The sequence below is a fragment of the Abrus precatorius genome, unplaced genomic scaffold (assembly GCF_003935025.1).
Source record: "Abrus precatorius isolate BTA unplaced genomic scaffold, Abrus_2018 Scaffold9, whole genome shotgun sequence".
Taxonomy (NCBI): domain Eukaryota; kingdom Viridiplantae; phylum Streptophyta; class Magnoliopsida; order Fabales; family Fabaceae; genus Abrus; species Abrus precatorius.
In genome coordinates this window covers 9,665,951-9,678,644 of record NW_020874439.1, presented here as the reverse complement: position 1 = coordinate 9,678,644, position 12,694 = coordinate 9,665,951, and the positions used below count along the sequence as shown (strand labels likewise).

Below are 12,694 nucleotides of genomic sequence, written 5' to 3'. Positions count from 1 at the left end.
GATTTGGATTTGATCTTTTTTTTTTCCTGAGGAGGAACTCATACATGGAAACAAAAGAAATTATAAGCTATAAAATTGGCAGATTTCATAATTTTGTTCACAGACCCCATAGTAAAGCAACATGTTGTCCATTGGTCGAATTCGTTCAATGTTTTTAAAATTGAATGAACAAGAACAAAAGATAAACTACTGTTTAATCTCATTCAAGCGTGATGTTATTATTCTCGTAGAAAGAGAAAATAAATCCTACAAAACTCTTATCATGATCATTCATTTTTCTTTTTTCCTTTCTAACAATTTTTTCACAAGTTCTTTTATATTATTTTAAAAATTCGAGCGAACCAATAAATCCTGTCGTCAATTCATATAAACACCCCGTGCAAAAATTACTTGTAAGCCATTGAACAAGCCAAAAACCAGTTAACGGCATAGCTGGTCCATTCATCATATATAGATTCATTTTTATAAATTTGTAAAACTCGTGAAAATATCCATGGAAGACTTATGACCATTAAGAGAGCTTAACCTAAAAAATTATTCTTAGACAAGAGAACTTCAAATTTTAATAGTTGTCTTAAAAAGAAGTCTTATAGTTGCCTTACGTGGATACTTAAGTAAAATAAAAGTCATCTTCCCCAATCCTTTCTTTCCCTCCTATCCCTCCCTATTTCCCCTATTGAAGAATCTCATCCAGTTTTCTCCTCAAACCTAAAACCACGTAATGCTTGTGTCTCAAGTTGGCAATGGTACAAATTTGTTGCGTTAGTAGATAGCAGCATAAGTACAAGCACCGTTGTCCACAATATACAATGCAATTTCACTAAAGCTAAAAAAACATCAACAAATGAAAGACACTAACACAACTTACGATCTACCCACACCATGGTTGACCACATGCCAACTACATATGTCACAAATATGATTTTTATTATCGCATCAAAATAAGAAAGTACATAAAAAATTTCGATGACCATTAACATACACGTAGAAGGAAACAAACCTACTTATAAGAGCATACAGATTCTTCAAAGTGGTAATGGAGTATAGAATCTGTGACTAAAATAACAAAGCCACGCTATATCTACCTCAAAAGCTTGCCACAATTCAGTTCAAGTTCATAAATTAATATGTCAAATGCTTCTATTTAGCTGGGTGGGGTGGATGGAAAGCCTCGGCAACTATTCTTCTACTCACCATAAATTGATTAGTATCAAGTGGAATAAACTATAAACACGTGAGACACTCCAAATTGCTCTGTTACACTCAAGTAATAGATATTGTCCTTTCATGTCTTTATGTGCAAGATGATAATCTTGCAATGGGGTAATGAAGTATTATTATACGTTCAAAACTTACAAGCCACAACTAGGTACTCATACTACAAGAGCATTGCTGGGCATTTGGTACCAAGCTACAGTCCCCAGAGAGCACTAATCATTATCTCATATTTCCTCCATGGAGAAGTTCCTCCTAAGAATTAACCTTAAAGTAGTAAACAAAGGATCTGGTTATGTCTCTGCTATCATGAGCTGCTTGAGACAGGCAAGGAAGAACAATTGCTATAGTTGGGCATCTTTGAGCTTTAGCATTATAATGTAGAAGCTCTTTGAACTAAAGAACCAAACAGAAAACAATTCATGTTTTCCCATGAGTAGCTACATACCTTGAAGCAAATAGAGCACAAATCAACAAAAGAGAAAAAGAGAAAGAGAGTCAAGCAAGCTCTATGCCAGAAAAGTCCATTGATCCAACTAAGCTACAAGAAAAAATTTGAAGGCAGAAGATAGTTTTGTGATGTGGTAATCAACCATAAGTGACTTTAGAGATAACAATACCTATAACCATATAAAATGATAGTTTGTCACATCAGATTCAATTTAATGATGCTATAACCCTACTTAACAGGAGAAATCAACACATTAACAGCAATGAAGTGTAGAGACTTGTGACAAAAATTTTATACTGCAAGAACAAAACCAAATCAAGTAAGCTAGAGGGAAAAATTACATATACCTATCAAGAGGAAGGATCAACTTATACTAGTGTAGGTCAAAAACATACTTAGATCATCTAATAACTTTACTGGACAATTATTTTAAAAAACCCATCATTGGATGAAAGCTCATATAATATTGATCATACATATTTATAAAATTTTACATAAATCCAAGACTATGTCGTACTTGATTGATATATATCAAGAAGAATGCTATGTAATACATTTAAAATACATGAAAATAAGAACCTTTTAATTATATTCTTATTGTTTTTTAATTTTTGAAAGATTTGACACCAATCCATGCAATGCATTCTTATAACTCAACAGTTGGATGATGAAAATTGCATTCCATACAAAGTTATGAATGGTTTTGACTTGAACTGAACTGGTATAAATATATCCCTCCTCTTCAATCTAAATGATAATCAACTCATTATTTTAGCTTTAAAATATGTAGGAAAATTATTATTTAACCATATCCCTTGAAGAAATTGATCTAATTTGACCACACCTCAAAAGATGAAATTTTATTGAATAAAATAAGCAATACAAATAAACTACAAATATACCTAGTCCTGCCTCGGTTAGTTAAATTCACCAAGGATGATTAACATTTCAATAGCCATGATGAAATGCATTTCAAATCTCAAAATCAGGAATCATCAATGTTTCAAAATTACACAACCTCAGCTTCATTTAGGAGTGGTTGTGGATGCTGGGGTCAGGTTGATATGAGACTTATCTGCTTGGTGCACACTATCAGTATTCTCGGCATCAGCTTTCTCAAGCAAAACTTGTTGCTGCATTGCTTTCAACATCTCCTTCAAAGTCTTCTCTTCTTCTTCTAGCTGCATTTCCATCATCTCAGATTCCTTCTGGTTGGTTTCAGAGTTGTCAACTTGACCCATACTTGCAAATTTTCCTGCTTCAACTTTTTGAAGGGAAGCTTGTTCCTCCAGTGCTTTCATCATCATCTCTGAAGTTTTCTCTTCCCCTTGTAGTTGCATTTTCATTATAATCTCAGCTTCCTTGTCAAGGGGCTTGAAATATTCTTCAATGGCTGCCTCCTACATGATTTTTTCATATTGTTATGCAACAAATTTGAGAGCCACAAATGAATAATCATGGAACAGAAACCAATATCAATCATATAACGACTTTTAGATAACAGACAAATATCTTAAATAAGACAATTATGACAAAATACAAATATTTCTATACCCCCAAAATACCTAAATGAAAGACTATGAATCATCCAATTTTAATATCAGCAAAAGAAGAAAAAAATTGCATTTCACACAGAAATGCTCTATGAATGCTAATATAGCTTAAGGAATAAATAATAAAATAAAACTTCTTGTTTAGAAGACATTGTGCCTTCATATTCACAAGTGAAGGAAAAGGATTGAAAATTTCAAAGAAAATTCAAAAAGGAATGCATGTATTTGAATCCTAAATCCCCAAAATTTTTTATTTCCCATGAAAATACAACTTACTGTTTCTTCTAGCTTCTTGTTCAAAGTTTGCATCTCTTGAACCATACGACGAATCTCAGATAAAATAATCTGCTCAGGTACTTTATTTATGGCTGCCTTCCTTGCTTGTGCCTTTTCATGGGGGAACATCATACATATCAAAATCGAAATAAGAAGATACCAAATATTAAAGGAAATTTTGAGGGCAAGCAGTTGTTGAGTAAAGAGGAAATCACACATCTTCCTTCACCACCATGAAAAAGTTCAATTCTTATTTCTCCCATGTGAATAGGGTCTGAGCAACAGGAAAAAAGAAAAAACATTGTTGTAATATCTTCAATACCTTGCTTTACATATTTTTATAATACTGTTATATAAGCCCAAAGAAAAGCTGACTGTTCTTCACAATGTACTACTTGTTCAAAGACAAAGGATCAACATGATGAAGCCTTATTAACTACAAATAAAAGTTCAAAATGGCTCAGTACCCTTATTGTATCTAGAATAAGACATGAAGACATGCCTCAGATTTGCGATGGCTATAACTGAACACAACTGATCACCCATGTTTGACATGAACAATACTAAACTAAACTAACCTTTTCGAAAGCTTAAATGCATCACATGGTTCACACCTGCTGTTTACCAAGAATGGATTGGACACAATTCTTCCCTTCTCTCTAACATTAGGCAGGTTTCATTTGATTTTTGAAATGAGACTATCTTCTTGGCTATTGCAATTTTCAAAGATACCCAACTTCATACGAAATCCGAGGTCCCAGCTGAGAACATTCGTGTCTCATTTCATTTTGTTTCATTTTATTGTGTTTTCGAATTAAAGGGAACAAAAACTAACAAGAATATAAATGTTCATGACTAAATGTAAAATATGTCAGACCTGTTGTACACGTTGCTCAAGCTGCAGCCTAAAAGATCGTATTCTTCGCTCTTCATATCCAGAAAGCACTCTGACGTAAAAGAGGGCTTTCCTCCCAAAGTCTAATAACTTATTCATGTTGTCAAATCATCAACAACTAGTTTCAGAATTTTCTGCAAAAAGGAACCCACCTCAGAGTTGCTAGAAAAAAAATTATTGAATATTGATTCAGCTGATAACTTTTGAAACAATTAACTAATGAAGCCATAGAGCTGCCAAATTGAATCATACCTAGGTTAACTTATGATAGAAACTGGTACCAATGATAAGAAAAGTGAATCTTCATTGAGAGGAAAACTCAATTCCAGCCCAACTCCCAATGTGGAAGCAGAACAACAAATCAGGAAAATGACACACAGCAATAACTCCCCTGGATAATCGAGAGACCAGGAAACTTTCCCACAACTGAATTATTATTACTCCCTCCACTCTCTCTTTCCCTCTCTATTATTTTTACTGTCTCTTCTATTTACAACTCTGTAACTAACTAACAAAAGTTCTCACTAACAGTCCCAGCCCAACAAACTAACCAACCAACTCTAACTAACTAATTATTCTACTAACTAACTAGATAGGAGTTATCTATCAAATTATCACCAATGAAAAGACACAAACCTCATAAGTTCATAACTACAAGTAGAAAGCCTTATTATCCCTAAAGTTTGATCCTCTGGGAAAAAAGATTTACGAAGCTTACAAGATATTGAACTGTACAAGTAACAGGAACTGAAAGAATTACAGATGAAAACTGACTCCATAGCCCAATACTGATAGACCTCATACAATAGCAACAGAAGGACCCAGAGAAAGACAAAAGCATGATTAGTCACTAAACTTAGCAATTGTCAATAGACAAACAAAGAGAAAATCATTTAAAACTTGAGAACACATACCAGCAAGATTAACTCCTTAAGAGCCACACACTCAGCATAAGAACACAAACAATGGAGCACAAATTTCATCAGGACCTCATGACAAAATTTCTAAATTTGCAAGAACACAACAGAGGCTTGGAGGAAACAGGTGAAGTTTATACTCCACAGGGAACCACTGCATTCAAACATGCTCTAAACTACCTGAATGCTAACTTAGCAAACCACTGACTCACCCAAACTACACATTTCTTCAAAATCTCAACCCAAAAATGTAAAAACCTTTGCACAACCATATTTTAGAAGTATTGACAAAAAAAAACAAACAAAAAAACATATTTTAGAAGTCATACGATTTAAAATATTGAAACATTTTATAAACCTTAATATCCTCAAACGAATTACAAAATAGGGTCATGAGAATTGAGATATCATGTATATTCTAAGTTCCTGATCAGGTTAACAATAGGAAAAAGTTAAACACCAGTGCTCCCAGAAATTTGGCATATAAAGGTATAGGTCATCCATTGTGTCAAAAAATTAAGGTGGCCATGAGAACCGCGAATTTTATATGCATTTTTTTCACATTTCTTTCACAGTGAATGAAAAACATGGTTTTCCAGATAAAACATGCGTACTAAGCAGAGTCTGTTTATCTGAAGATTATTGTAGTGTTTGGATACAGGATTTTAAAATCCTAAAGAATTCAAAATGCATGAGAATTTAATGGCTTTAATTTAATTCCAATCAATGTTAAAACCTTTTGTTTAGACAGAGCAATTAACTCAAGCATATGTTAAATTGCATTACCATCCATTAAACAGACCTTCTAACACGCTAAAGATCAATCTTAAAAAATGCAAAAACCACTATATTTGGGAAAAAAGAAAGAGCAATTATTATTAAATGCCAAATTTCATATTCTATCTCAGTAAACAAAATAAATATCTCACAGTTCATACTAAGTAGTGCACCAAATCAAAGCAAAGGAAACCCTATCTGAAGCATTTCTTCAAAGATATATAACACAGAATGGCATAAATGAGATAGTTTATGTTTATAAAGTGAGAATCAGTGATCGGAGGGGGAAAAATATTTATCAAAACGCTGACTAGTGAATATGAAATTAATAAACAACAACAAAGTCTTATCATCAAAACACTGACTAGTGAATGTGAAATTAATGGTTAAACTAAGAAGAAGAATTGGGCAAAATTGGCGGTTCAATCACTGGGAGATTGTAATTTGTATGCAGAACAGCAAAAGACAGATTAAAAAATAAAAACAATAAAATAAAATCCGTCGAAGATGGCGTGGGTAATACTGTGAGAGATTTACCTGATCTGAGACGAAGAGAGGTTGAGAATAGTGAACGAGAGAGACAAGACAATCAGGCGAGGGCCGTCAAGGTTCAATAGAACCGGAGTGAATCAGTTTTGGTCTTCAAATTGTAAATGATAATTTACATTACTCTGATTTTAATATTTTATAAGATGTGATAAATATTTTATACTTTAATGTCTCTCCATAGTCCATTCTGACCAAAGTTTTATCTCTATTTTTTTTATTTTAAAATTAAATCTTTTTTAACTTTTTCTTTTTTTTAATTATAATATATTATTTAATGATCATACAAAATCCTATAAATTTTCTACTGTATATAAAAATATTTCATTAAATTAATAATATAAATTTATTATTATATTTATAATGTAAAAACTTATTATTTAGATTTTTATAAATTTTTCTATAACCAGTATGTATATTAGAATTTTTTATTTAATTAAAAATTATATAATAATTCAAAATTTTGATCATAATTTTATCATCATAAATATATACATGTAATCAAAATAAAAAACATTACAAGATATATTTAAAATATTTATTTATGATAATTAAATTACATTATAACTAATTATGAATAAAAAATATTTATCTTAAAAAACATATAGACTTAAGGTTTTCTCGAGGTTCTAAAAAATCTTTTCTCATTTTAAGAAAGGGGCAAGGGACGCATTGCTAGGGTTTCTCATCCTAGATGGTCTGAGGAGTTTGAAGAGTTTTTACATATTAGAGACTAGTAAAGACGCATCAAGACTTAGAATGTTGGCTCTTAACCTTTGCCTATAGGACTTCTAAGAGATTGAGTATCATGAGACAGAGAAGCATTCAATAGAGAAGTTGGACCTAATGGATTAGAGTACAAAGAAGGTAAAGATGGATTATGGGGACTTAATGGAAGCTCAAAACTGGTACATGCAAGACGAGCAACTAAGATCTGAAGCTAAACAAGGCTTTATCTAACCCTTCTATTTCTTAGACTTTTTCCTATAAAGATAAATTGCTAGAGTCAAAGCACTTAGTCTTATTCTAAATGATGATGAAATTGTAAAATCTATATTAGATGATTTTAATATTACATCTAAAACTAAGGATAATGAAGAAATAACTAATAAAAGTCAGAATCTTTGTCCTACGCAAATCTATTCATTTTAGTTACCTAAACCTGAAGCTAAGTAGTATTTTTTTTGGAAGGGGGTGGGGGAGAATGAATTCTTTCTAGTTAAGAGTGTGGAAGACTATAAGTATGCTTTCTTTGAGGGCCTTGGCTAATCTTAGATCACTATCTCTTTGTACTTGCATTACCAACACCACTACTTGCTTCTCCATCTTGAATCAAGTTCTCATCTAAATTTGCTAAAATAACTTGATAATTTTTGTGTGTCCCTTTGATCAGATGTATCCCTATATATACACATCACTGAGGCGATATTACAACCTCCTCTCATTCCTAAAATACACCTATAACTATTCTATTTTAATTCATTTATTAGCAAGTCAAATATATACTATGTCAGATTTGGATTTGATATACTCTATCAAAGTTCATATATGAATTAGGTCATTATCCTCCTTTACAATCCAATCATCTTCAGAAGCAATATCTTCAATGTCAAATTTAGGCTCCTTCCTCCTCTTGATACTATTGCCCAATTTTGAGTTTGTCATGACAAATACAACATCATTCATTGCTTTTTGCTTTAAACAATTTCTTTTCTTGGTGTCAACTTAAATATCAGCAACATTAATTAATAATTTAATATAATAATTAAAGCAGTCTACTTGTTAGTTTTAAGAAATAACTTACTTACCATTTCAAAAGCACTCTAATTACACCACAATTAGATGAGCTACATGTCAAGTTCAATACACAAATGGCAAATCCTTGTAACTAACGATGTTCTCCACCATAAAATTCCACCATTGTGCTGGAGTTTTCACTTTCATTCTAGTAATTGCTACTTTTGTACCAAAATATCATTTTTTAACTTTGAAATACTCTAGTTGACCGTCAATCTTATTATCTTCATTCATGTCTTCTACCTTTCTTTCTAAACACTCATATAATCCACGCTTAACTTCAAAATCAGCTTCAAAATCTGTAGCATAATGCAAAATTGGGTTAAGGTAGTAGCCTGCAGCATGCAAAGGTCTATGCAATTGGTTTTCCCATCTTTCCTCAATTATCTCCCATAATGGCATGAAACTAGAGATTAAATAAATAAAAAAAAAGAATTTCTAAACCAAAGTTATAAATTATCAAATTAAACTACACTTAATATACCTTTTTTTAACAACATTGAAGTTGGTTTGAATCTTTTATTGGCTCAATCCATTTCCTCATAAATGAAACCCACGGCTAGTTTGTCCTCTAAATCCACCAGATACAACACTCTAATTAAGGGATAAGCATCAATTAAACAATTTAGAATATCTTTCTAAAACTCCTTATTTATAATTAGACTTTCAACAACTATTCCATTCTTAGTTTTGGCAAACTTACTATCCTTCCATTCTTTAGATGTAAACATTCTCAATAATGATCGTATATTATCATTCAAGCATCCTAAAGTCAAGTAAAAAGTTACAAAACGTGTAGCTGGAAGTCTAATTAAATTTGTACCTTGAGTAAAGCTATGCAATAAAGATATAAGACTAATTCTAAAATAGATGTAAGTTGTGATTTTTTTCCTGTTTGCAATAGTTATTTTATGTAACGATATCTTCTTCTCAAAATCCTCCAACATAAGATCAATGCAATACGTAGCACAAGGTGTCTAATAAAGTCTTTCCCTCTCTCCATCAACATTTCTCCTACTGTCTTATAATTTGCAGCATTATCTGTCACAATTTATAGCATATTTGCTTCTTCAACTTCTTGAACAACATTATCTAATCATCTTAAAAAATTTGTCTGTTATTTTGCATATGTCAGATGCATCAATAGACTTCAAAAACATAATTCTTGCTGGACTATTTACCAAAAAATTAAGTATTGTCTTCCTCATTTTGTCGGTCCATCCATCAGTGATGATGGTGCATCCTATTTTTTTTTTCATGTAGCTTTATGCTTTTCCAAAATGCTATTTGTCTCTTCAACTTTTTGCTTCAAATATTTTATCCAAATCTCATGGTAGGATGATGACTTAAATCCAATACCATTTCGAGCAATCTCCTCACATATCTTTTTAAATTCTTTACTCTTCACAACATTGAAAGATATTGCATTATTGTAAAAAAAATGAAGTAATTTCTAAACATGCATCCTCTCTCAAATCTTGCTTAAAAATTGAATTAATTGTAGCTTGGGTGGTCACTCCCTTTTTCTTGAAAAGAGTTGTTGGACTCTCAACATCACCTTATATTTTTCTTTTGTCCACATTTTCAAATTCAGCAGCATCACTTTTTATTGTCTTTCCTTCAAGCTCTTACTGTGTTTTTTTTTTAATGATTTTTTCTTGCAATTTAACAACAATGTCCTATATTTGCTTTCGAACATCATCAGGGACAGTCATGCAAGCTCCAACATTTTGCTTTGTTCTTGCCAAATGATGTTTGATACGATGAACTCCTCCAGTATATTTGTTTTTACAATATTTACATTTAATACTTCTAGCATCTCCAAAAACAGAAACACTATGATTCCACGCCACATCATTTCTTGTTCCAGTATTATTGTTTGATTTTGATCTCAAAGTTTCATTTCTACCAAAAATTCCACTCCCTGCAGCTCCACTTGATTGAATCCTTTTTCCTTTTCCACTACCACCAACTTTATTCCTAATATTGGCCACCATGTAGCAATGAAAGAACAAAAATAGAGGAGAAATGAAGAACTGAGACCCACCCATGTAGACCACCACACAAAATTGAGACTCACCCACGGAGAACTGTGAAACAAAGCAACAAATGAGAATAGCAAACAACAACCAACATAAAATCAATGAGAAGAATAAAGGAAAGATTGAGATATTATCACACAGAACAGCAAACACCAACCAACCAGAACAGCTGAAAGCTTGAAACCCACATTGTAGAAGCTACAAAATCAAAACCCAAATAGAGAGAAGATGAGAAATTGTGTGTTGTTGACTTGTTGCACGAGGAGCCGGTTCAAAACAGAGAAGATGAGAGAATGGATGTTTTCGCATGGAAGATAACTCAAGAATGGGTAAAAAAAATGCCCTAGAACTATTTTTAAAAACTAGGTCACAAAAACCCGACCCAGAAACTCAACTTGCAAAAACCTAACCTATAAACCCAAGTTCAAAAACTAACCCAGAAACCCAAGTACCATGATCGAGTTGGACCGGATCGCCAATCCTATGATCCTAAGGAGGAAGATTAGGATCTTACCCGATCTTGTTGTTGTCTGATCCCAGATGAAAAATGCTTGGAGTCATTGAGAGTGGAGGTCACTAGCAAAAACAAAGAAAGCTTCTTTGGAGTTTAAGCAAGTGATTGGGAACGTGTTCGAAGGATAGGAACTTTGATCATTATTTTCCTTGAGGAATCATCCTACTTTGCATTCTTCTTTCATATTTATGGAGTTTAATACCTTTGTTTTGATTGTTTATTTTAGGATGAATAACTAAATTCATAACTAAGACTATAATAGATCCTTTGCATTAATTTGTGTAATCATTCTGTTTGATAATAATTTCAACTTCCGTTTGTGATTGTTTTTTATTCTAGTGCGTATATTTGTATGTTAGGAATTGACCACTTCTAGCATGTTGTAATTAATTACATAGTAGACAATCATACCATGTTTAGTTAATGAACTCATAGAATAAAATGAGATATGAATTAGGTAGATCAAACTTAACTTTTCTCGTCTAATCGTTATTTAATTAACAATTTCATAGGTGTTTCATAATTTCTTATCTTTTTACCTTGCATGATCATTGAGGATAATAATTTAAAGAAAAAAAACGTTAACATTGCATAATCGTTGGCATTAATAAAATTTGTATGAGTGATTAATAATTATAAAGAAATCAAAATTAGAATTAAGTTAAAAGAAAACATAAAAGCGAACTCATAAGCCTTATGTTCTCTTCCAATTAGTAATCAAAAGTGTGTTTCTTCACTATTTTTAATCTGCTTAATTAGTTTGTTTACTTTCTAACACATCTTTTAAATTCAAACAATTAAATCAAGACTTTCTTGATACTTGGAAACAATATTTGTGAGACAATAATGTGGAAACTTAATTTAAAAACTCTTTATTACTTTTTGACAAGTACAATTGCCCACGAACATGGTTACTCCTAGCGGTTCATACTTTAACCAATCTTGGTATGCTTTAGTATCTATCACAATAGTTTAGCATAGTTTAGCTAAGTTTGATCTTTTGCTAAGACTTGAGTACTTTGTTATTTCTTATGGTAAAACCAACACTTTGCATCTTGCCTGTACCCTGGCATTTTCAACTACTATCTTATGCATTATTTCACAATCATAACACAAATTCTAGCCATTAATTTGTCCATTGGTTATGTATTTATCATAATCATTCATCTTTCAAAACAAGATAATCATTCATTTTATGGACATGACTTTTTTTATATTTTTTCAGATTTCATGTACCAACTTATAAAATTCATAACTAAATCAATATAATTCAAAAAAATCATTGAATCACTTGTGTTTTCTTTATTTACATGACTATTTTCGTGTAAAAATACAAGCATAAATCATTCAGTTCCAGAGAGCTATTTGAAACTTAGTTTTCCTCTATTATTCCCAAAATACCATTCCCAACACTAAATTAATGAAAAATATGTAAATAAATCATTATAACTTCAAAACTCATAAAATTAATGAGGTTTTTTTTTTCTTGAAGTATTTACTTTTCAACAAAAGTACACACATAAAGCATTCTTCCACAAAAAGTAACACTCAACCTAGTTTCTCTCTAGTGTCATTTTCAAAACCCAACAAGTTGAAAATTTCATAACTAATTTATAACACCTCCAAAAATAATGAAATCAACGAGGTTATGTTCCTATAAATATTTACTATCATACAAAAATACATTCTTAAGACACATCTTTACATATTC

The 12,694-nt window shown here is 31.6% G+C and overlaps 1 protein-coding gene across 2 annotated transcripts; it reads right to left on the bottom strand.

Annotated features, from left to right (window-relative positions):
• Window positions 1-915: 915 nt before the first annotated feature.
• LOC113849886 lies at window positions 916-6,743 on the bottom strand. 2 transcript variants are annotated; one of them, XM_027480109.1, is made up of 5 exons: window positions 6,622-6,743; window positions 4,373-4,524; window positions 3,496-3,606; window positions 2,685-3,066; window positions 916-1,663 (listed from the first exon to the last, which is right to left on the bottom strand). In XM_027480109.1, exons 2-4 carry the CDS (start codon window positions 4,487-4,489, stop codon window positions 2,692-2,694), a joined length of 603 nt encoding a protein of 200 aa, XP_027335910.1. In that variant the 5' UTR covers window positions 4,490-4,524; window positions 6,622-6,743; the 3' UTR covers window positions 916-1,663; window positions 2,685-2,691. The 2 variants fall into 2 exon arrangements, with proteins under 2 accessions (XP_027335910.1, XP_027335909.1); XM_027480108.1 differs by lacking the exon at window positions 916-1,663 and having other exon boundaries at window positions 2,250-3,066; window positions 6,622-6,699.
• Between the last annotated feature and the right edge of the window lie 5,951 nt (window positions 6,744-12,694).

What these genes read in the sequence shown, in the direction of transcription:
- LOC113849886 (XM_027480109.1), bottom strand. Translation starts at nt 4,489, where the DNA reads ATGAATAAGTTATTAGACTTTGGGAGGAAAGCCCTCTTTTACGTCAGA. An exon ending in TTGAGCAACGTGTACAACAG is followed by an intron (nt 3,607 to 4,372) that starts GTCTGACATATT and finishes CCCCATGAAAAG; the next exon opens with GCACAAGCAAGGAAGGCAGC. An exon ending in ACAAGAAGCTAGAAGAAACA is followed by an intron (nt 3,067 to 3,495) that starts GTAAGTTGTATT and finishes AAAATCATGTAG; the next exon opens with GAGGCAGCCATTGAAGAATA.